The 24,375-nt window shown below is 35.7% G+C and overlaps 2 protein-coding genes and 1 pseudogene across 4 annotated transcripts; all 3 read left to right on the top strand.

Annotated features, from left to right (window-relative positions):
* The first annotated feature begins 3,281 nt into the window (after positions 1-3,281).
* Positions 3,282-6,380, top strand: LOC115883543 (zinc finger BED domain-containing protein 4-like). 3 transcript variants are annotated; one of them, XM_030901911.1, is made up of 4 exons: positions 3,282-4,046; positions 4,114-4,266; positions 4,476-4,674; positions 4,779-6,380. In XM_030901911.1, exons 2-4 carry the CDS (start codon positions 4,120-4,122, stop codon positions 6,356-6,358), a joined length of 1,926 nt encoding a protein of 641 aa, XP_030757771.1. In that variant the 5' UTR covers positions 3,282-4,046; positions 4,114-4,119; the 3' UTR covers positions 6,359-6,380. The 3 variants fall into 3 exon arrangements, with proteins under 3 accessions (XP_030757771.1, XP_030757769.1, XP_030757770.1); XM_030901909.1 differs by having other exon boundaries at positions 4,114-4,335; XM_030901910.1 differs by having other exon boundaries at positions 3,282-4,335.
* Positions 6,381-11,516: 5,136 nt separating this feature from the next.
* Positions 11,517-12,563, top strand: LOC115883537. Its single transcript, XM_030901904.1, has one exon. It carries the CDS (start codon positions 11,517-11,519, stop codon positions 12,561-12,563), a length of 1,047 nt encoding a protein of 348 aa, XP_030757764.1.
* A 4,471-nt stretch (positions 12,564-17,034) lies between these two features.
* On the top strand, positions 17,035-18,246 carry LOC115883542 (annotated as a pseudogene).
* The last annotated feature ends 6,129 nt before the right edge of the window (positions 18,247-24,375 follow it).

Here is a 24,375-nt window from a genome sequence, read left to right as displayed (position 1 = left end):
ACTGAAGTGATTAAGTCCCATCATGATGCAGTAGCTCATCCTGGAAGGGATGAAACGATTAGATTGATATCTCAGAGATACTATGCTCCGAAGATGCATAAAATGATTGGGAATTACCTAAGTAAATGCACTGTATGTAAATCAGTGAAACCCTCAAAAGAACCACATGCTTCACTTCGTCCTCATACACCATCATATCCTTGGTAAGTTATTAGTATTGATATACTAGGCCCATATCCTCCTTCGAAAGGTGGACATCAATACATTCTAGCAGTCGAAGATGTATTTACAGGATGGGTTGAGGTCAAGTCTTTTCGAAAAATTAACGCTACCACTATAATCGAGTATCTAGAAACTGAAATCTTTTCTCGATATGGTTTTCCTTTTAGAATTATATCTGATAATGGTCCGCAGTTTGTAAGCCAACAGTACTTGAGTATGGGTAGTCAATATCAAATTGAATTATTTCATACACCAATATATCATGCTCGAGCGAATCCTGTTGAACGCCGAAATCAAGAATTAAAGAAACTGTTACGAGTATTATTATTTGATCAACCTAAGCAAAAAACTGGAACAAATAACTTAACAAGGCCTTATCTATTTTAAGAACAAGAAATAACGCCGCTACGGGTATGTCCCCTTGTAAAGCATTATTTGGATACGAAACATTAGGCCCAGGTGATCATTTATTACCAGCTAAAATGAAGTTACCTAGAGGAGACCGACAGCTATACGACAGCTATACGAGTAGCTCAGACTAACTTTCAAGCCAAGTATTCTCCACAAATTACTATTAAAAAGAAGTTTAATATAGGTGACTATGTTATGGTACGAGATAATCGTCAAATGAAACATGCTTTTGATACTCCATGGTCTGGTCCATATGAACTAATTGGATTTAAGGGAGCAGTTGTTTATAATATCTTGCGTGAAGGTAAAGATATTCTTGTTCATGTAGACGACATGAAACCTATAAATATTAGCCCTGATCATGATGATTCGTTTACTGACACTGACACAGATGATGCACAGAGACTCTTCTGGTCTCTGCTGGTTTTCGGACTCCTCATCCTCATGTCCTGGTCCCCTTTCATCTTGATGGTGAATACATGGCACCTGGAGTTTAAATGATGACCATCTGTTGATGTTTCCGGGGCTGATTGGTTATATGAGGATTTGAAAGGTTTGTTTTTGATATTTTGTCCCACTTTTTTCATTGCTTAGCAGGAGGTTACTTTTTCCAAGAAGTCTGAACCAAAAAGATATTCGTCTGTGGAGCTCTATTTTGCTCTCTTGATTGATAGAGGGACTTACCTCCCATTTCCTTTTTACTGATAGGGCGTGATGTACGCTAGCAAATAGAATCGATGCATCGGATAATTTTTGCACCAATTCTTCTTTAAGTTTCTTGCTTAAAATTACCCAATGACTGTCATGCCGGCTCCTATTTGTGCTTGCAAATTGAAAAAAAGGTGTAATTTCTCGTAGTCTGAAGTGATAGGATGGTTTTCATTTCGGTTGTTCATTTTGGGTGCTTGCAGAGAAGCACAGTTTGCTGGGGTAGGGTATTTTACAATCAATTCCTTCCGATTCTCGACTGGCAGCCCCTGTGACAAGTTCTTCCACAAGCTTAACACCAATTCATCGTGTAAGGCTTCCTCTTTTTTATTTTGATTAATGGGGCTGTCGCCTAAAACTTCAACGTATTTCTTATTTATCTCCCCATCTTAAGGTGTATGAGCTATGAGCTGGTGGAGCAGTTTTGCATAGCTCTTCGTTTTCTCTAGACTGAGAACTTCTTTTGGAACTTGAGTACGACTCTAAAAATAAATAAGTCGAATAGTACAAAAAATATATAGAATTAATACACTTTGTTAATTGTCAACGTGGTACATAAGACCTTCATAAAAAACTACATTAAAAAATAGGCTTGAGGGATGCATTGAAAACTCCACCGTAAAGCATCGCTGACCAGTCAACCACAAAAAGAGGCTCTCTTGAGGCGGTTAAGCCGCCTGATTATTATTTAAAACATTGGAAATAATTGAGAGATGTTCGAGTAAAATTCAATTGCGTCTCAATCTAAGGGTACGAACATAGTGGAGGCAGGTTTCTGCTTTCCGGCAGCCAGCGCCGTCTCTGGGGACCTATTCTTGACCACTCGCATCTTCAAATATCGCTCACATCTCGCATCTCCGAAAAAGCTATATAATAACACACGTGATGCGTAACTTTGCGTATATGCATCACGTGTATTGTTATATAGCTTTTTCGGAGATGCAGGCAAGGGAATTCAGTAGTTAATTAAGAGGAAATTTACCTGATTAACTAACCTAACCTAACCCTAACCATATTGAAACGCCGCGCCCATACGCGCCGAAGGGCCACATAGGGGGTATTTGGTCTATAAGCCTGGCCAAAAGTGATATTTTTTATTTTCATTTTTATCTTAGCGGTGTAAATCCATAAATACTAAATGTAAAGAAGCACGTTTATTAGCTTTTTAGGTCCATTAGGTTGACTATCAAATAAATAATATATTTCAATTATAGGGTATGAATTATCTTGAGTGTATTCCTGAATATTTCTAAGATTATAAAATGAATTAGGTGTTTGTAGTGCTTTTGCAAATTGTTTATAATAACTGTCATGATGGATACAGAGCCGACTGGCAGAGTCCTGTTTTATACCATATTTTTTTTTTTGAGAACGTTTCCTTCCTATTATTCTATTTCTTTATAACGTTTTATATTTAAAAAGTAGAGACATTTTATAAAGGTGTAAGACTATTCGGCAATATTCCGCATTGAAGTGGTATCCGTTCAATGCTTAAAAGTCTCAACTTTGGAATATGTACAAAATCTTTATAATATTGCCACCTTGAAAACATTGATTTAAATAGATTCTTAAAGAAAATGAGTCATTACCCTATAACACCCGTCCTCAACTCAAATATCGTCGATAATATACAAATTACTTTCTTGTTCTAGCATCCCTCATCCAATTGCTTGGTTTTGCAAATGGCCCTATTTGATCGGTGGAAAGGGTTTCCAGGTGAAGGGAAAAATATTGTGTAGGAAAACAAAATGAGGTTCCATATTAGCACCCTCTCCTCTAATTAATATTACTTGCAAAAAAGCAAAAAAATTATACAACATAATTTTGGCCAACTTTTAGTTCTTAATACCCTCTGTGCGCCGTCGGCGCCTGCAAAAGCAGAAATAAATAAATTTTCGTTCCGGTAAAAGCGAGAACGCCGATGAACGCTGGTTTAGGGATGTCGATCTCAGATCGATTAATCGAAAAATCGATTATTTACCGAGAAATAATCGATTTTTTGAATCGATTCGAGACGGTGGATCGATTCAATGAATCGATCTAAGAACTGCCCGAATCGGACCGATTCACGTTATAATGGTTTCATGTCATATCTCACGTCACAAAAGATGTAAACCGCTAACAGTATCGACACTTTCATAACATCTTTACGACATCCTTAATGCGAGTCAGGAGTGGCAACTTTCCAAAAGAAAAAACTACTTTTCTTCTACAATGTTTGTAGCATTTTAATTTTATAGCGGTTTCTGATCTAGGGACTTTAGTTTCCGTTGGTACGTGGTGCGCACTGAGTGTATTTCTATCTCTGTTAAGTGACGTTTGACGTTGAGTAATAAAGACAAAGAACAAAAATATATTCGATGCGCATTAGCCCCAATGGAAACCGCTATTAGTATTTCGACATGTGACAAGACTGACAACATAACTTTACTGACTTGACAAGTGCATGATTATTGCAATAATAAATTATTGTAATAAACGATTGCAAACAATGATTGCAAATTATTAGGTAAACTTTGATTAAAGGCTGTCTCCGCTCCTCCTTCAAGCTCCAGCTCCAGCCTCCTCCTACCTCGTAATCCTCGTGCAAGCAAGAATCGTAATTCTTGGTCCTCGTCCTCGTGTTATTTTTAGTTTTAAAATTGTGTTTGCTTGTGTTATATTCTGATAAAATCAAATACAGGATCAAATACACGATCCGAAAGGTAAGTGAAACATAAATTATTATATATATATACAGTATGTTTGTTAAAACATTCTTTTTTTTCTTAGCCTAAAATGTCAAGTAAAAGTGATACCTGGAAACATTTTGTAAAAAAAGGATCCAGTGGCATATGTAAGCATTGTCACATTGAAGTGAAGACATGCGGAAACACAACAAATTTACGTAACCATTTATTACGTAGACATCCAACTATCAAGACCGTAAGTCAACGTAAGCAAGTGGTGGCAAAGGCAAATAATCATATTGGTGGTGGTAACAAAGAAATAGAAGTGTGTATCTATATACTACTGTATATATCAATAACCTCTCCGTAGTCTTAGTGCAATGTGCATGCTTAGAAACTATTTTGAAAGTGTTAGTTTTCTGGTTCGACTAAAATAATGAAGTAAAAAGTGCTTATTATTTCCAGATAAATAATATTGATGCTCCTTCAACTTCAAAAGAGAAACCTGTCACATTATGTTATGAAAACGAATCAAGTTTGATTAGTTCAAAAGACTGTGATTCTGACTTGGAAAGTGTAGCATCATCATCAGTATCACAGGAAAAGTCAAACTTTAATCAGCTAACTATGGATTTATGTGTTAATAATATCAAATCATTCAAAGGTGAGATTTTTTGCAGTTAGGTATGACAAATTATTTTTTGTTATGAAGAATGACCTTTATTACTTTATTGTAAGCAAATTAAAAATAGTACATTTTTCTTTCAGTAAATGGAAATAAGAATGGACAAATAAATAATGCCATCATGTTCATGATCTGTAAGGATTCATTACCACTGAACACAGTTGAGAAAGAAGGGTTCCAGTACCTCATGAAAACAACAGTGCCTTTATATAAACTTCCTTCACGACGCACAGTTACTCAAATGATAGATGACAAGTATGATATTGTTTCACTGCAATTCAAGGAAAAGCTTGTAGATGTGGAGTCAATATGTTTAACTACGGACATCTGGACAGACCCACATAATACAAGGAGTTACATGGGTCTAACAGGCCATTTTATTGATGAAGGTGACCTGATGAGTATAAATTTTGGTGTGTCACATTTAACTGAACCTCACAATGCGGATTACTTGACTCAAATGATAACTACAATGGCGGAAAAATGGGGCATAACATCAGAAAAAGTTACAGCTGTCATAACGGACAATGGTGCCAACATAGTGAAGGCGGTAATAACAGCGTATGGGAAATCAAAACACATATGGTGTTTTGCACATACACTAAATTTAGTGGCTCAAAAACCTTTTGAAGAGAAAGATGGTGTAGAGAGTGCTAAAGCATTGCTACACATTATAAAGGATATAACTAGATACTTCAAACAAAACGTTAATGCTGCTGATGCCCTTCGTAAAGCTCAAAATAATACAGGACTACCACTCAAATTGATTCAGTCTGTTTGTACAAGATGGAACTCTATATATTACCAGATAGAACGGTTTGTGAAATTATCAGAGTTTATAGCTCCAATATTACTCAACCACCCGAAAGCTCCATCTATGTTGTCAGCAAGTCAATTAGATGCTATTAAAGATCTCATAAATATCTTGAAACCCATGGAAGCTGTCACAAAAGAAGTGTGTGCAGAAAAATTTGTAACGTCGAGCAAAATAATTCCAATAGTATCATGTCTTTTTGAAACATATAGTGCAATGAAGACAGAAACAGAAGTTGGCACTGCAACAAAAAAATTAATAATAGAGGGATTTAAAAAAAGGTTTGGCACAGTAGAACAAGTCAACATGCTGGCCATATCAACTATACTTGATCCAAGATTTAAGAAAATACATTTTTCTGATAAACTGGCATGCTCGAAAGCCATCGATAAAATCAATACTATGATTAGGATTTTCAAAAACCAGTTAGAAAAAGATGTAACTCATGAAAATTCAGCCCATATTCAACCCCAGATTACAGAAGCAGAGGAGCCTAATATTTGGGAATTCCATAATAAATTGGTGAAAAATCAGCGTCATTCAATTTCTCAAGAGATTCAAGGAGAAGGTTTGCAAGATGAATTCAAGCATTATTTGGCCCAGCCTGTAGTCGACCTCAACACTACCAATCCCATCTCATACTGGCACAATCACAAACATTCCTTTTATAGTTCAATAAGGCCAATTGCTAATAGGTATTTCTGTGTAGTTGGAACATCTGTTCCTTGTGAACGACTTTTTTCTGTTGCGGGAAATATTGCAAGTGATGAAAGGAGTCGCTTAGATCCTGAGCGGCTAGATAAATTAATTTTTTTAAAATCACTTGATTTCAATTATTGGGAAATGTAAATTAATAAATGCCAAGTAGATACTATAGTTTATTCAATATACTCCCTTATTATTGTTTTTGATTTTTGGAAAAAATGTAAACAGTAAACCAAATCAAACTACAAAGACTAACGATTCGATTAATCGAACATCGATATTTCGATGTTCGATTTAATCGAGAATCGATTCCAATGCTTTCGATTCAAATCGAATCGAAGATCGATTTTTTTTAGAAAGAATCGACATCCCTAGCTGGTTGAAGCGAAACACACCTGCTTTCACTGTAGACTAACCGGTTGATAGCTTACGCTTTATTTTTCAAGGTTATAAAACTGAGGCAGCGCAGCGCCTATATATACCATATACAGGGTGTCCCAGAAATACGATGCAAATTATTTTAACTTAACTAGTAGTATGAGTTTAAAACTGAAACACGCCTATGAGGTTTCTAATAATTTTTTTTTGAAAATTCAGATTTTGAAAATATTTTTTTGAATTTTTTGCAATTTTTAGTTTTATTTAAAAAATAATTTCTAGATAATATAGCATAGGTAGTAGATTAAATTTATAAGAAAGAGGAAATCAGAAAGCTCGAGTGGTTCTCAAACCAAATCTCGAAATTATTGGAAGAATATGTAAGGACCAAATTTATTGACTAAAATAAAACGACGAAAAGCAGCATATTTACGGTCATATTTTTCCAAGAAATAACAAATATAGTTTCCACCACAGCTGATCGTTGAGGGAAAGATTGAAGGGACGACGAGGCATCGGGCGTAAACGGTTTCCTGCGCGCGGAATTTGCGCCAGTGGTTTAATATAGAACAAATTTTAATTATCGTTTGAAAACAAGACGGGAGGAATTCCAATTGATGGTCATAACCTCCGATGAGGAGAGAGGCACATGAAGAAGAAAGAAAGAAATTGCTTTATTGTCGCAAAAAATTTTACAATTTTGTTGACAAAGCTTAAAAAGAATATATAAAAACATACAAAACTTCATAACAATGAAAACATATAAAACTAACAGCAAACATACAAAACTAAAACAATGCACTTTTTATACAATTATAGAAATTGTACATTGTCAAGAAATTTATTTAATTAAATTCATAGTAGAGCCATAAAACATGCAATGTAAATAAACAATAATATAATGTTAATACTAAGAATTTAAATGGATGAAAACAAAACATTTCTTGATTTGGTGAATGTGTGTTAGAATTAGAAACCCTAGATATTACTAAAAATCGTTAACCACCGCGTAAAGACTTTCTCAGTAAGTATGATCTCAAGGCTCTGCGAAATGCGGAAAGGGATGAAATGGAATTAATTTCAGATGGCGGATGATTGTGCATTTTTTGCATTGGCCTGTATGGAACTCTTTACTAACTCAGGTGGGGGTTGGCAGATACATGTGTTATGCTCTGCAGGATTCCCTGGTGGATAGCCATGAACTGGCCCTAAATACTCGATACGTGCTTGCGAACTAGGCAGACAGTTCGGTATGAATGGGGAGGAAGAGTTAATATTTATATCTTTTAAACGAGTCCCGGCAGTGAGCACGACTGGTTAGCCTCGGTGAATATCGCACAGCTCTCTTTTGTAATTTGAAGATACGCTCAAATTGGGTCGCACAACACGCACCCAGAATGGAAGTGCGGTATCAGGAATACGACTCAAAGGGCATAATAGACTGTATCCTAGATGTTGTTGACAAATTAAGCACGGTAACGAAGCTGGTCAAGTGCAGAAACGGAGCGGAACTTAATTTTTTTAGCTACAAAGCATCGATGTGCAAATCCCATTTTAAATGGTTATCACAACAAGGCCTAAAATTTCACAGTCAACGACGTCAATGGTGGGTATTATCAAGTTGAAAGGTAGCAGCGCTTTATGTATATGATAAGACTTTGAACTTTAGGAACGTTGGACACAGATAATTAGAAGAATCCCCTTTTCCCATGTTTTATGTTGATTGGTACTGGAAATGGTTCTATGAAGTGCCGTGGTGTCGGGCACCACTCCATGTAGAATAAATTATCATCCCGCGAAGAACCAGATTTTACCACTGATGTCCAGACTAGCAATATCGTTGATAAACAACAGAAACAAAATAGGACCCTAACACTGTGCCTGGGTACTCCGCATTCCTATTGGCTTGCAAGAGACACGAGTCTTACATCGAAGCCCTCACACGCTGGTTTCTGTTGTTGGGTGGTTCAACCATTCAAGAGGCGTTTCCCTGATACCATAGTACTGCAATTTGTTAGTTGGGATGTTGCATGATTAACACAATCCAAGAAAGCTTTCGAGAATGCGAAAATTGTTGCTGTAACAGGACGGTTGTTCAGACTGGGTACATTATTAAACAGCGAAACATAGCGTCGGTACATTTGTTACTCAAGAACCCAAACTGAAAGGGGTGGTAACATTTGAAGTGCAAAACCTCTTTTAACAGATCTCTCCATGATCTTCGATAACGTGGGAAGGGAGTGCAATTGGACGATAGTTGGGCTTTATGTATACCTCCTTTGGCCGCGAAAGGAATAATTATCGCCGACTTAAGGCAATTTGGAAGAAACACCGTAGTGACTTGTAATTAAGGCTGAAAGATGGTTTAATGCCCTGTTCCAGCATACTAGGGAACATTTTAAGAGTAAGTCCGTCGGTCCCTGCTGAAGATTTGGCGCGTATGTTGCAATGTATTGCGAAGCTCACCAACCAGGCGTAAGGAAGAAACTGTGCAAATTAACATTATAGTCAGAGAAATGATAGAGGGATCAGGGAGGGTGAAGATGAGTATTCATATATTCTTCGCCACATTTACAAAGAGAAGTAATTGTTTAGGTCCTCAGGTGAAGTTGAGGTTATGTTGGACAGAAGAAACCTTACTCATAGTCATTCCACAATCGACCATGTTTCTTTGCTTAGCAATATTACGGACTCAATTCAACCTCTATTGTAATAGGTATTGGCGGCTTTATAGTACTTATGGTAAATTTTTCCTGTAAAGAGTTTTCACGTACTCGTGAAAGGCACTATCGAGAATTTTTTAGGTGAGATAAAAAGAGCGCATGTTTTTGCAGATGTACGTAGGCCCTTAGTAGTCCAGGGTTTATGATGTTTAATTTTGACAGGCCTGAGTGGAAGGCTTTTGGATGCCAGACCAGATAATGTTTGTATAAAATCCTGGAAAATTCGGTGTCTACATCACCAAGAGATGACATGCCAATCTGTTGTTGAATAAAGCTGCTTAAAATTTATAAAGTTTTTCGAAAAAATACGTCCCTAATTTACGAAAAGTGTTTCTACTCTCTCGGATTTTATGGAAAATTTTACCATTTAATGCTCCTTCATGATCAAGAAGCCTGAGTTCAACACAATTTTGATCAATAATTCTGGATCGAGATGACACGACGTAGTCTATAGTACTAGAACAAGTTCAGTGATTCTTGTTGATTACATCAACATGCATTACTACACTAAAGTCTCGAAGATAGACTGGAGATTCCCCGAGCATCACACACACTGGAGAGATCAGTATTGGGTCACTTACACAAAGTCAACCTACTATTCACAGGCGGGGACTCTAGCAAACTCAGTAATTTCTGAAAGAACATACTTCATATCTGCGTCGGGTGTTCTATAAATACAAAACAATATAGAGGTCATAAGCAGTAATAGGTAGATGATGAAAATTCAAACATTTCTCGGCTAATAAGTGATCAAAATTTTGTTATTGCCGTGGGTTTTTGTTAGTGAACTTTTATTATCATAGTACCCTCATGGGATAAGTGCTTCTATTAAGAAATCTAGCTATTGTTGTTTTCACAAACACGGGCTCATCGGGATTTAACCAATGTTCCGTTATGGCAATGATTTCAGGAAATTTGAGCTGTTCAATGAAATAATTCATCTGTTTTTGTGTCTTAAGGTTGGAGCAGTGATAAGAAAAATACCCAAAGGTAAAAGTAAAAGGTTCTCAAATTTTGGCAAAAGTAAAAATAACTCCGTTATTTTGGCTTATTGAAAAACGATAAAGAGAAAATATGTTTCTTTATCGAGGATCTACCACCAACACAAGAAATACTTGCACTTATTTCTGGGATGCCTGTTTATAACATGCGTGATGCGTATGCATGAAAGTTGCGAACGATGTCAAGAATAGGTACACCCAGATTGGCGCTGGCTACCGAAGCGGCAAACCTGCTACATAATGGTTGCCTAAGGCGTGAGGCGCAAAGCAATGAACAGAGCGACAACTCTGACATCCATCTGTCACTGGTTTGAATGTCAAAGTCAAAGAGAAAATTATAAAAATTATCTGACGCCATTACCGACAACGTGCAAAGAAGAATCAGAAACGACCGCGTCCCGCGCACGACAAAATCAGTGTAAAGAGACTTTTTAACATGAACCGTATATATATTTTTTTCTGTACGATACATGTTTTTTTAGTTAAGTATAATCAATTATAATAAATGTTAGTGTGAAGTTAAAATTACGTCCCTGTGATCCTCTTCTTCACCACCCTAGAACATACCACTGTGGTTCATTGGTCCTTCAGAGCCGGATAATCGAAAGCGAAAATCGTAAAGTGTATCGGTAATTTCGCCGACCGACGAAGCGGCCATTAACTCGAGACCGTCTTCCCGATTACGGTAGCCTTGTTCCCCAGGCGTCGGGTTCGTAAGGAGTTACCCTTATTGCAGCAGAGGGAGCGCGATAGAGTGGAATCCGCGAGGCTAGAACGATCTTGGGATCATATGGGACGAGATTGGCAGCGTTGTCGAATTCAAGGAAAAGGATCTAAGCCGTGGGTGAGGGTGTTCCAGCGTATCGAATGGTTCCATTACCGCTTTGGGAAACATCGTCGAGAACATTGATTCCTGGGTCGTATAAACCTTTTTATCCGCATTATATTTAGATTGTTTCTATTTGCGCTAATTCCGTATAAAGTTCAGAGTTTTTGCCCGTATCCGAAATAGTTTTACGATAGTATTATTTTATTATTTTTAAATATTATAACTAATTGTTTCTTAAGTAAATAAAAAAAACGAATCCTAATAATTTACAAACTCTTAAGAAAAAGCGAGGTAATATAAAAGGTCAAATTACGCGTTTTGAAAATTTTATAAATAACTTCAATGATGAGTATGATCAATTAAAAGTACGAATGGCACAATGTCAAAGGTTGTGGCAAGAATTCGATGAGGTTCAAATGCAAATAGAGACGCATGAGGATGTTAATGGCGAGGACACAAACGTTGACGAACGTGCGGAGTTTGAAGATAAATATTATCAAGTGATTGCAAATGCAAACGGCATTTTAGAATTAAATTTGACTAATTCAAACTCAGCACAATCCATTCAACAGGTGGCTCCACACCATATTCCAGGTATTAAATTTCCGAAAATAGATCTACCTACTTTTACCGGTAATTATGATGAATACATGAGTTTTCATGACTCTTTCAATGCCTTGATAAATGACAATCCTACTTTAAGCGATATAGAGCGATTTCATTATCTTCGCAGTTCTTTAAAGAATGGGGCAGCTGATGTGATATCTGGTCTTGAAACTACTTCTCCAAACTATCACATAGCATGGAAGTTGCTCAAGGATACATATCACAATAAACGCCTCATTATACACAATCACGTAAAGGCAACTTTTGAACTACATCAGTTAAGCAGAGAGTCACATGTCAGTCTAAGGCAATTATTAGATAATTTTAATAAAAATGTGAGAGCATTAGAATCATTGCAAGAGCCTGTTGACAAATGGGACACTCTACTTATATACTTAATTTGCTCAAAGCTTGACAATTCCACCAGAAGGGAGTGGGAGGTAGTCTCAGAACCCTTAACCATTCCTACAACAAAGGATTTTACCGATTTTTTGCATAAAAGGTGCATTCTGTTGCAAACAATAAATTATAAAAAACCGGAAAATAAGTCACAAAGTCCATCAAATATGTTATCGTTCAAAAATGCAAAAAATTTTCATCATAAAGAGCAATCTCAAAATTATTTTGCGATGGCTGCGTGTGTCATATGTAAACAAACTCACAAAATTACAATTTGCGATAAGTTTTTAAGTTTGTCTCCGAAGACGCGATACGCTGAGGCTAAGAAACATAAGTTATGCGCAAATTGCCTTGGTGCTGGTCACTCATATCAGACATGCACAACCGAAAACCTTTGCAATGTTTGGCAATAAAAAGCATCATGTACTCTTGCATTTTGAAAATAATAAAAGCACTGATAATCCCAGTTCAAGAAAATCAGTATCAGCTCATACTACCTTTAAAATGATGAGATTTTGTTATCGACAACCAATTGTTTTATGTGTGATAGTTCTGGTGAATATCATAATCCCTACTGGATTTCAGGTTCATAAAGTAACTTCATTAGAAGAACTATGGTGAGAAACAATTGACCACAAGCAAACTTTGCGGTCTCAGGGCTGAGTAAACTTCTCTAGACATTTCCCATAAAATTACAGGTAACCATTAAATCTGTTCACAATAATTTCCAAACAGATCTCTCTTTTTTGGTAATAGATCAAATTACGGATAATCTGCCTTTGAACACCGCCATTGACTTTTCGAATCTTCCAGATACCAGAAATATAAAATTGGCTGATCCATCTGCAATGTGCCATCAAAATTGATGCTACTGGGCGCATCAATTTTTGGAGTTTACTGTGTGGACAGATAAAATTAACAAATTCAGACTATTGCTCAAAAGAGACCAAACTGGGATGGATTCTATCGGGTCAAGCTAACATTTCAGTAAATATCCCTAGCAAGACAGTGTGTCATTTTTTCACCACCAATTCAGAACTACAAAGAAGCAATTCGAAAACTTTTGGCAGATAGAACACGTCGAATCATCACCAGTTTGGTCCCTAAGAGCAAAAGACTTGTGAGAATGATTTTGTATTAATCGCAAACGTGAAAATGGAAGATTTTTCTGTTCAGCTGCCATTAAAGATAGACAGTTCAAAATTAGGCGGAACAAAACCAATGGCCTTAAAAGCGGTTTAAGTCTTTTGAAAATGGATTTGCACCAGTAACACTGAGTTTTAGAAAGAAAAATTCTAAAAACACTGAGTTACATACAATATACCCGACTTTCTTGATGAATCAAAACGCTAGAGCCATGTCAAGAAGTTCATACTAGAAGATCAAGCGTTTGATTCTCCTCCCGCATACTTGTGTTTTTAAGAGAGTCCTCGTCAACTGCAGGCTAAGGGTTGTGTTCGACAACTTCTGCAAGCAGGATGGTATGCTTAATGATACTCGCGGCCAGGTTACTACAATTCAACCAGGATCTGTTTTTCTTACATTATACTTGATTTCCAGAAAACATCCAATATGTCATAACAGCTGATTGTGCAAAGATGTACCGCCAAGTAAATGTGCATGATAATCAGCGACATCTTCAATCAATTCTTTGGAAGGAGTACTGATGAACTCTGAAGGTACACTTTAAACACAGTAACTTAGTGCGCCTTTTTTTGGCAGTCAGATGTCTGCATCAATTAGCTCTTGAAATCAAAAACGGAACCCCAAAATAAGTAGTAATCAAAATGTTTCATAAAGGTAGGATTGTACAGTAAACAACTTGTAAAGGCATACCTGTGTGTTTTTATATGTTTGTTTACTAAAAGGCTGTCACACCTGGAATTGGTAGTGGATTTAACTACCAACTCATTTCCTTAAATACATTCAAATGTTTTATCTCGCAGAGGGGCAAATGCTTAAGCATGTATTCAGATAATGGCACGAACCTTTATCAGTTGCAAATCATGAATTAGAAAGTTTTTTACGCAAGTCCAAATCAGAATACCTTTACCCGGAATTCACCGTACCCACTGAACAAATATCGTGGCATTTTATACGCTTCCCATTTGGCGGAATTTAGGGAATCCGGCGGTTCAAAAGCTATCAATACCACATTTACGAAGGGTTATCCGGTCAATCTACTCCTGACATATGAGGGACTTATACGGGTTTGGGTACAGGTAGAAGCATTACAAATTCGCGGCCGCTCTCGCCATTGTCAGGCGATCCCGACGACTTAACTCCGTTAACCCTAAGCTACTTTCACAGTGGAAGCTCTCCTTGGTAGCAGTGCCTGAACCCGACATCTCCATTTGAATGCAGACGTCTCTCAAAGAAGTTCCAACACCTGCCACAGATCACGCAGCGACTGGAAGCGATGGTTACGAGATTACCTCCACCGAGCTTCAGCAACGATCAAAGACCACGGACATTCGACTAACCAAAGTGTCCATTAAGGTGAGATGAGATGGTACTAGTGGATGACAATTTACCGCCATTACCATGGCCTTTGGGTCGTATATCAGAGATACATCCAGGTTCGGATGGTGTTGTCCGTGTAGTGACTATAAAAACGGCAAAGGGCATCTCAAAACGTGCGGTTCGCAAAATATGCGTTTTGCCTGTAACGGAGTAATGTGTGTGACCCGCACTAATAGTTATCGCATCGGATTTGTGTGGTTGCGTTGAATGACTTAAATGACTACAACCATTCAAGGTGGGCGGTATGACGCGTACCGGCAACGTCGCAAGAAGAATCCGAAGCGACCGCGTCCCGCGCGACAAAAATCAGTGTAAAAGAGACTTTTAACATAGACGATATATATTTTTTTTTCTGTACATTTACATATGTTTTTTAGTTAGTATAATTAGTATAATAAATGTTAGTGTTTGATTAAAATTACGTCTAGTCTCTTCTTCACCACCCCAGAACATACCATTGTGGTTCATTATCTATGGATGGAGAAAAGGGCTGTCGCACGTAAATTTAATATTATTATTATATTCCTATAAAAAACTAAGTATGTGGATGGCCATGTAGAAAAGTGGAGTGATCAAGGTACGCACACTTATAAAAACATCTGAAAACACCCTTACACGAGAAAAAAGCTGTGGTCATTATACAACAATTACATTTACAATTAAAAAGATGTTACTAAATGTCTGCAACCAGAAAAACATTAGGCACGATTCAAAAATCACTATACAATTCTATAAAACATTAAGAGGTACTGAATTCTCAATAAGAAAAAGAGACACATTGAAAAGTTAAAAGGGGTACATGTAAAAGAGTTAATGACGACAACAATCTGTCGAAAATGATGACAGTGAAACAGAAGTTCAAAATGTTAACTACGTAAACATTAGCAATATATTACAATAGGATATAAAAAAACTTACAAAGTCACTCCGTAGAGGGACGAACAAACAACATCAAAAATTGAGACTCAATTGAATAACAATAGTAAAAACAATAATGCGACTTGGTCAATCCAAGAAACGGCAATGCACCAAAATAGCAGTGCACCCCACGCAATTATTTTGGATTAAATTAAACAAGTAATCAAAGGTAAAACCACCATTGGTCCTGAAGGGACCAAGGGTGGGTGAAGAGAAGGAACAAGTGCACGAAGGCACCTGTTATGGTGATATGCACTGGAATATGTTAGTGCATACACCTTAAAACAGTCCGAGAGGGACTGGGGAAGGGGCAATTAACAAAATTCGTAGCATCTATACAAGATATGGTCAACATTCCGTTCCATACATCATCAACGAAATGCGACAAAGATCTCCAGGTGAAACAACTGTCCCACTCACCACCTACACAACAACTCAGCACCACGCGATGGGTGCGAATTGTGTGAGTGTTCGAGAGTCGACGCACTGTTAGTATGAAAATTCTTAAAAACCGAATTTTCTTTGACTTAAAAATCCTTTTAGTGGTTAACTAAAAGTTTTTTCGACAAATGGTAAGGCAAGTGTTAATGTGAGAGGAACAGCGAACAACCAAGAGACCGGGCTAGCTTTGTAATGCCAACTGTGGGTGCACGCAGCACGCACAGTACCACCTGCGATAGGCTGAGGGTTTTTTAAAATAATCAATTGAAGAGGAGACAATACACTGAAGGTGCAAAGCTCCCAAATAATATAGGAGGGAGAGGTTACCTACACTCATGACTAGGGCCACAGACGCAGCAGTTAGACCTTTTTTGTAGAAAATTATAAGAAAAATAAAAAACAGAAAAATGGGAAAACAGAAGATTATAGCAACAAAGCAGTTAATAGTATTAAGAAAATATTTAAGTTTGTGGGAATTAAAATGTTGGATCTAAGATTGATTATCATGTAATGTTATGTAAATTAAAAAATACTGGAGAACTAGTAAAAAATAGTTGGTAGTATTAGAAAGTTTTTTTATTAGTTTAATTTAATATTTATTAATAAATAATAATTATTTATCGGTGTATGCAGAAAGGGCACATGTCAATTTTTTCACAAATTGACATTTACGTTAAAATTTATTTTCTTATGGTATACACATCAGAGTATGCATAAACGGCGCACGTCCTCATACTCTACCTGTTAGAAATCTCGGCTATCGGTGTAACGCGTTATGCATAAAGGACACACGTCAGTGACATGTGCCGTTTATGCAAGATGCTAGTGTATTATTTGGTGGGGGTGTGTCAAGTTTATCGGCCAGTTTACGTATAATGAGGCGTCAGTTTTCAGTTGGTTTTTTATTGTTTAATGGAGAGGTACGCGTGGGCCAAATTTCACTTGTTATCGGACGTTATACATATAACTCAGCTTCAGTTAGTTATGTGTTGTTTAAGGGACAGTGTGCGTGAGCAAAATTTCACTTGTTATGGAAGACAATCCTGAATCAACATCTAAACATAAAAAACGAAAAGCAGATCCTGCTAGGTATGCTCGCAACATACAGAAAAAAGCAAGATTAGAGGGAAAATCGTATAAAAACAGTAAAGGAAGATATGTTCTTGAAAAAAAGTGATGGAAAGTCTTTGTAGGTGGGTTGCTTTTAGAGCGTGTATTTTTTATAGCTTTTTAATTTTATTTTTTAGTTGCAGGATGAAATGCTCTGAAAAGTTCTTTAATGAAGCCAAATTGGCAATTTTTCAACGATTTTATTCTTTGAGCTCCAAAAACGAACAAGATATATTTCTGCAGGGTCTTGTGGATGTAATAGAAGTACAGCAGCGGTGTCCCCGGCCTGGTGACAAAAATAAACCTAAATCAAAAAGTTGTAGAGGTACTACTCATTTCCAGGGACTTCCAAAATAGAGATCTGCCTTAAAGCTTTTTTGAATTTACCTACAAACGCATTAGGAGAATTAACAACTTGTCCTCACAAGGCAAATCACCAAATGACTTACGTGGAAAAATAACGAGCTCTAATACCTTTTCAGAAGAAATTCGGGAGTGTGTCAAAGAACATATACAATGATTTCCTAAGAAAATTAGTCACTACTCAGGACGTGAAAAGCATTATTTAAATAGCCAGCTAAATTTGACAATAATGCATCAGCTTTACTTAGAAAAATATCCAAACCAAAAAGTAAGTTTTTCATTTTATAGATCTTTTTTCCGCGAAAATTTTAATCTGTCTTTTGGACGACCACAAGTTGATGTTTGTTCCATTTGCGAATTATTAAACAACAAGATAAAAGGCCGGTCACAATCTAAATGAGCAAGCGCACCGCAGTTGCAGAATTAATAGTTCATAAACGAAGGAGTAAAAAAGATTATTCGAAAATAACCAAAGACATTGAAGAAACGGGAAATGAAGAGCAAGTTATGTCAGTGGCGTTCGACTTCATGCAAAACGTCCAGTTGCCAACAACGCCCGTTGGTGAGGTATTTTACTACCAGCAACTTGGCACTTTTTCCCAGTTAGAGAGCATTCTTTTCTCCCCTGTGAGAGGGATTTGGCATTGGTGAAAAAAATTTTGCGCAAACATGATATGCACTATGCAAATATGAATAGATAGATAGATAGATAGATAGATAGATAATGCTTTATTTATTTCCTTATTGTATAATACAAAAAGAAACCCAAAAAAAGGGGCATGGAAACAATGTCAGTAAAAAATTTTAAAAGAAAATAATTGCATATTTCAACAAAAAAGGAACTATATGAACAAAAATAAATAGTAATATTAAAATTAAATATTTTATGAAAATAATACTAATAATGAATTAAATCTATGTATGTATAGACAGATAACAACACAAAATTATACTTACAATAAATAACAAATTTAGATCAAATGAATACAAAACAAAAGTAAAAACATACGGGTGTGGTTGTTTTTACAATATACAATCGATGTTAAATATGACACAGGGCGCTCTTATCACTCTTTAGAAATTCCGCGAGGGAATAAAAAGCTCCTCTGCACAAAAAGATGTTTAAGCATTTTTTAACTTTGTTTTTAGGCATAGACAAGGTAAAATTTTCCGGAAGGGAATTGAATATTTTTATCAGAGAGTAATCTATATTTTTTTGAAGATAGCTGAAATTATATTTATCCGAAACCAGCTGTAATCTGTGTCTAGTATCATATTCATATTTCGAGCCTACGGTGTCCAAATAAATTCCATTTTTCCAGGACAAACACCACAGCCTCCAAAATATACATGGAAACAACTGTAAGAACGTTATGTTCAACAAAAATCTCCTTGCAGCTTTCTTGCTGACTCAATCCGAAGATACTACGTAAGCATTTTTTCTGTATTCGTAATATTCCTTCCACCCCCGCGGAGTTGCCCCAAAAAATAATACCATACTTAAATCTGGAATGGATAAAAGCATAATAAGCTGACATAGCAGCATCGATCCCCACGGACCCCGATATTACTCTCAGCGCATAGCAGAACTGAGAAGTTTTAGATGCCAGTACTTCAATATGGTGAAGCCAATCCAAACGTCTATCGATCGTTAAACCAAGAAATGAAACGCTATTTACTGAACATATTTCCTGTTGCTCGTGCTGGAGGATAAAGGGAATTGAGTATCGATTGCTAAATAACATACACTGTGTGTTGGATATATTGAGAGATAGTCCAATAGAGTGAAAATACTTCGACAAATGGGACTCTGGTTGAGAGTGAAAGGACATCACTTGCACTGAAAAGCACAGTCGTATCATCAGCATATAATACTGTTTGTTCCTGAATAATGTGGGGCACCTCATTTGTATACAGTATATAAAGAAGTGGACCCAATATTGAACCTTGCGGTACCCCCTTTTCAATGATTATCTTGTTAGAAACTATTTTTCTGCCATTCAAATCAAAGTCAATAACCTGCTGTGTTCGCCTTACACAAGTATGACTTCATCAGTTCTAAAAGCCCTTCCTCGAATACCATACCCATCCAACCTATTCAGCAAAATATTGTGATCTACACTGTCGAAAGCTCTGGAAAGGTCCAGGCACATTACAAGTGTCTGATTCTTATTGTTAAGCGAGTCAATGGCAAAAGAGAGCGCTTAAAAAGTACGAAAAAGAATAAAAAAATTTCAGTCAAAGAAGTTGAAACAAGTGACATATTAGATTTCAAAAATTGGTGGGGCAGATTTTATAAAAAAAACTGTGTCTCAGAGAAAACTAGACTTCTTCCTCGCACTCAAAAGGTTAACTTTCAAATAAGCACCTTTTCATGTTTTAAATATACGTCTCAACTAAAAGGTACTGTCAAGTTTAACGTAGCATACGTTTAATTTGACACAACCTGTAATAGCCTTTCCCACTCTTCCGACAAACATAAAATGTAATGCTTATGTTGCAGAAGAACACAAATATTATTTCGATGCTATTCTCCAGTGGCCTACAATCAACATTACCAACGAGTAATCCGAAGATTATAGGTTTTTCGAAGTATAGTGTTTTTGTATTTATGTTACCTATTCATGTTTGATTTATATTTGAGTTAATTAGAGATGTATTTAAGAAATATATTATTTTTAAAATATACTAATTTGCATAATTTGCAAAAAGGGCACATGTCAATTTTTTCAAAGTCTTCAATTCAACATTAATTTCAAGTTCAAAATATAAATAGGCAAATCATCTAATTTATAATACAAATCCATTTATCACAACAAGTGCCAAAAGTTTGGCTTAATTTGGTGAAGAAACAGTTTTGATCCATTTCCCAAAAATTTGTTTTTTTGACTTTTGTTTTTTAATTATTAAGATAAGAAATAAGAAAATTCATAAAGATAGGGGTTACAAGGTTGAATTTGTGGTTGTTATATTATTGTTATTATGTAATTTTAATATGTAAGAAGGTCATCAAGGATATTGCACTCAGGTCATCTATGTCAGTCATCCTCTTCATAGCGCGCGGACATTCATTTATAGCCACCATCTCCAAAACCAGAGGCGTAGCGAGGGGCACTTGTATTGGGAGGGGGTGCTGACCTGTTCAATTTCCCAACTCGGGCATTACCTATATATGTATTATAATATGATATTGCTATTGTATAATATATGGAATGCAATTTCATTATTATATGTTTTAAATTTTAAACAATTGAAGTCGTTTTAATATTAAAGATAAAAATAATCTACATTAAGTGCTTGAAACATTAAAGCTTAGGTTTCCTACAAAAGGTGTCGTAAGCGGCCAAAATTTGGCGGCCGCTGTTGATAACGAGTACAGCCGCTTTGACGGTCAATATTATCGGAAAGTAACAGTAAATACGGTACCTTAAAATACTGTCGCTTTTTGCTTTTAGTCAGTTCAAATCAAATATAAAACGCTAGAATTACTGCACTGAATCACATAAAGAAATGCAATATCCCACCGTACAAAGAGACCGTTTCAGAAAATACGGCGCTGGATTTTTCGAGCCGAACGCTTTGGAGGACCACACACCGATTTGCATGTAAGTACACGCTTTTTTGCGGCGTAGCTCGCCATCAAATTACGGCCGCTCTTTTGCGGTACTGCTTTGTAGGAAACCGAGGCTTAACTGAACTTAATTAAATAAATTCGTGGATATTAAAAAAGGTATTTATAGGTATATTTACTTTAATTAATAATACTATTAACAATTTATATACATGGATATAATAATAAGTAAAAAAAATCGGGATATTTAAGTCAATTCATGGAGGCATCAGTGTTCAATTTCACTCTTCTTTCTTTCAATGTAGCCCATTTTTCGACAAGCTCTGAAAATGTGAGTGAGAGATCTTTTTCGCTTTTTAGCAGCAAAAGTTGGTCTAATTTATCGTTGGAAATTGTAGATCGATGAAAATTTCTAACAAATTTTAATATGCTAAATTTTCTTTCGTTTGTGGCAGTTAAAATTAATTGGCAGAGTTTAAATGCATGTCCTAGAGGCGCTTTAAACTTTTCTGCAGTAGTAATTAACTCTTGAATTTTACCTACATTGTTTTTTATGCACATGTTACGGTTAAAGTCCGATGTCCGGTTAATGTCGACATTAACACGTTAATGTTTGGGTTAGGTTATGTTTCTGGTTGTTTTGTTGTGTGTTATTCTCGAGATTAACCGGGTAATGTCGACATTAACCGGACATCGGACCTTAACCGTAACACATATATCAAAAAGTACTTCTAACTGTCCCTGAAGTGAATATTCATCTGGTCTTAATGATGGAGGAAACAGATTCTTGACTTTTTTGATATTTTCGATATTTATATTCTCTTTATTTAACGGAAATTGAAAAATATTTATAAAGTCAGCAATATATTCAAATAAGGCAGTTAGATTGTTGTGTATAAAAGAACTTAAAGTGTCTATAACGCAAGAAAAATCTTTGCGATAAAACTTCTCAAGTCCAAAATCAGAAGCGTTATCCCTATTTATATCATTTCTTTTCGGTACCAAACGTCGTCTACGATGTTTTTTATAATCCTCTTCTCTGGTAGAACACCAACTTTCTTGGAGAATAATTGAGCACTTTCAATTAAGTTATTTATTTCTGTATTATTATTGCGAATCAACTGCATCCAAAATATTTAGGTGTTCTTTTTCCAAAATTTCAGTAATAACTTTCATTTTATAAAATATGTGTTTTGTAAAAAATAAACAACCTACAAAATCAAACGACAAAAGTCTTTTATATAAACCATGGGCGTTGTCTTTTGTTTTATTATCTAAATTTGGTTCTTTTACCATATCACCCAATACCTGAATAATATCTTCGAAAGATGCATTTATAGCCTTTAAAGTTTCGGCTCTAGCTGTCCATCGCGTTTTAGATAAATTTTTTAGTGAAATGGCGTTTTCAGTTGTTGCAATTAACGTTTTTAAGCGCTGTGATCTTTTTGTGCTTGTGTTAAAAATACGTAAAGTTCCTCCAATACATAAAAAAAGTATCAGCGACAATTGCACTAGCTCCGCAGCGGTGTTCTAAAGCGGTATTTAAGCGATGTGCCTGACAGGGAATAAAAATATCACGATGGCCAACTTTTTCTGAAATTTTTTGTGTTGAGTGCCACTGAATCTACCTGACCTCGAAGCAGCGAAATCGAATGATTGAAATGCTAACTTTGATAAGTCTATATTATTTACATTCAATATTTTAATAATGTCATTAGAAGTCGCTTCACCAGTTTTACTTTCAACTTCAATGACACTTAACAATCTTTCTTTCGGACACCCACCTTTATCTACAAATCTCACGACTATTGATAAAATTTCCTTGTTTGAAACATCACGTGTGTGATCCGCCATAATGGTAAAAAATGGAGCTTCATTTATTTCAGATACAACTTTTTCTTGAACTGATTTCCCTAAAAGTTCAATAAATTCGTTTTGAGAAGGTGGTACTTAAATAGGTTACGTGATATGGTCTCATTTTAGAATCATCAATCCATTTTTTTAAATTAAATTATGTCTTGACATAAGTTCAACTATTTTACAAAAGTTTCCTTCTTTTTCGATATGCCCATGAAACGCTAAACCCTGCCCAGCCAACATTCGTGTAACATCAAATAATATTTTGACTACATTAGTATTATGATGCAGGATTCTATTTTGTTCAATCATAAGATTTCGTTTATTTTTCTCAAGAAGGATATCAATATGGATGGATTTAACTAGAAAATGGCAATAATCTGATAATGCAGATTTATGTGCATTAAAACTGTAATTTACCGCTTTTATTTGACCCTGAAGATTTCATTTTTCGCCAATTTCTTACGCCATTAATAGCCCATGCACTATCGGATTTCTCTCTTCCTGGTCCATCAGAAAATAAAAAACAAACAAAACAAAATGCTGCATCTTTTACAGTACTATATTCTAGGAATTCATACTCCGAATAACCATTCCGAATAAAATCTGTTTTTTCCATCACTAGGAAAAACTTTTAAAACTGGTTGATGAGGACCTAATTTAATAAAATAATTTTTCTCTTGTTCAGATGTAACTGAATTTCTTAATCCAGGATCATGATTAATTATGTCAGAACTATTAGAGGAATCAGCAATATCAATTTTTAAGCATGCATTTTTTTTCTCGATTTCTGAAAAATATTTCTTACAACATAAATTAGTTTCTGCACAATCCTTGCTAACCTCAGATTATATATCATACATCTGCATAACTGCTAAGTATTCATCTACCACTGTCTTATTTTTAATATCCTCCAAAAAATTTACACAATATTTAAGTTTATCTGATAAAAACGAAAAATTTCCTAAGCATTTAAACCAAACTTCACTTAAAGGTAAAGTGCAGTCATCCATATGATAATTTTCTTGGAGGTCGATGTCCAATGGCACTTCATCTAAAAAATATTAAAAAAATTCAAGAATGAAAATAAATGCCAAATAATATGTTTTTGTTTCATGTGTAGTACAAGGTGTCCCAGAAATAAGTGCAAGTATTTTAACTGGTAGTACTTATAGTTCAACCCCAGAAACACGCCTATGAGTTTTTTCATATTTAATCAATCTATTTCAACTAGCACATTCCCACTCATATGGAAAACTGCTAACATACTTCCAATACCAAAAGTAGCCACTCCAAATTCCTATAATGATTTACGACCTATAAGTATACTACCAGCCTTATCTAAGTTATTTGAAAAAATAATTTCAAAACAAATTTATGTTTTTCTCCAGACGAATAATGTTCTACCATATATTTAATCCGGTTTTCGACCAAGCCACGGA

Source organism: Sitophilus oryzae, unplaced genomic scaffold (assembly GCF_002938485.1).
Source record: "Sitophilus oryzae breed Bouriz unplaced genomic scaffold, Soryzae_2.0 scaffold_1941_pilon_pilon, whole genome shotgun sequence".
In the NCBI taxonomy this organism is placed as follows: Eukaryota; Metazoa; Arthropoda; class Insecta; order Coleoptera; family Curculionidae; genus Sitophilus; species Sitophilus oryzae.
The sequence above is the reverse complement of the archived record's forward strand: the minus strand, read 5'-3'. Positions and strand labels throughout refer to the sequence as shown.

Coding starts and splice junctions, on each gene's coding strand:
- LOC115883543 (XM_030901909.1), top strand. CDS start 4,120: ATGTCAAGTAAAAGTGATACCTGGAAACATTTTGTAAAAAAAGGATCC. Junction 4,336..4,475: donor GTGGTAACAAAGAAATAGAA/GTGTGTATCTAT, acceptor TATTATTTCCAG/ATAAATAATATTGATGCTCC. Junction 4,675..4,778: donor TAATATCAAATCATTCAAAG/GTGAGATTTTTT, acceptor TTTTTCTTTCAG/TAAATGGAAATAAGAATGGA.
- LOC115883537 (XM_030901904.1), top strand. CDS start 11,517: ATGGCACAATGTCAAAGGTTGTGGCAAGAATTCGATGAGGTTCAAATG.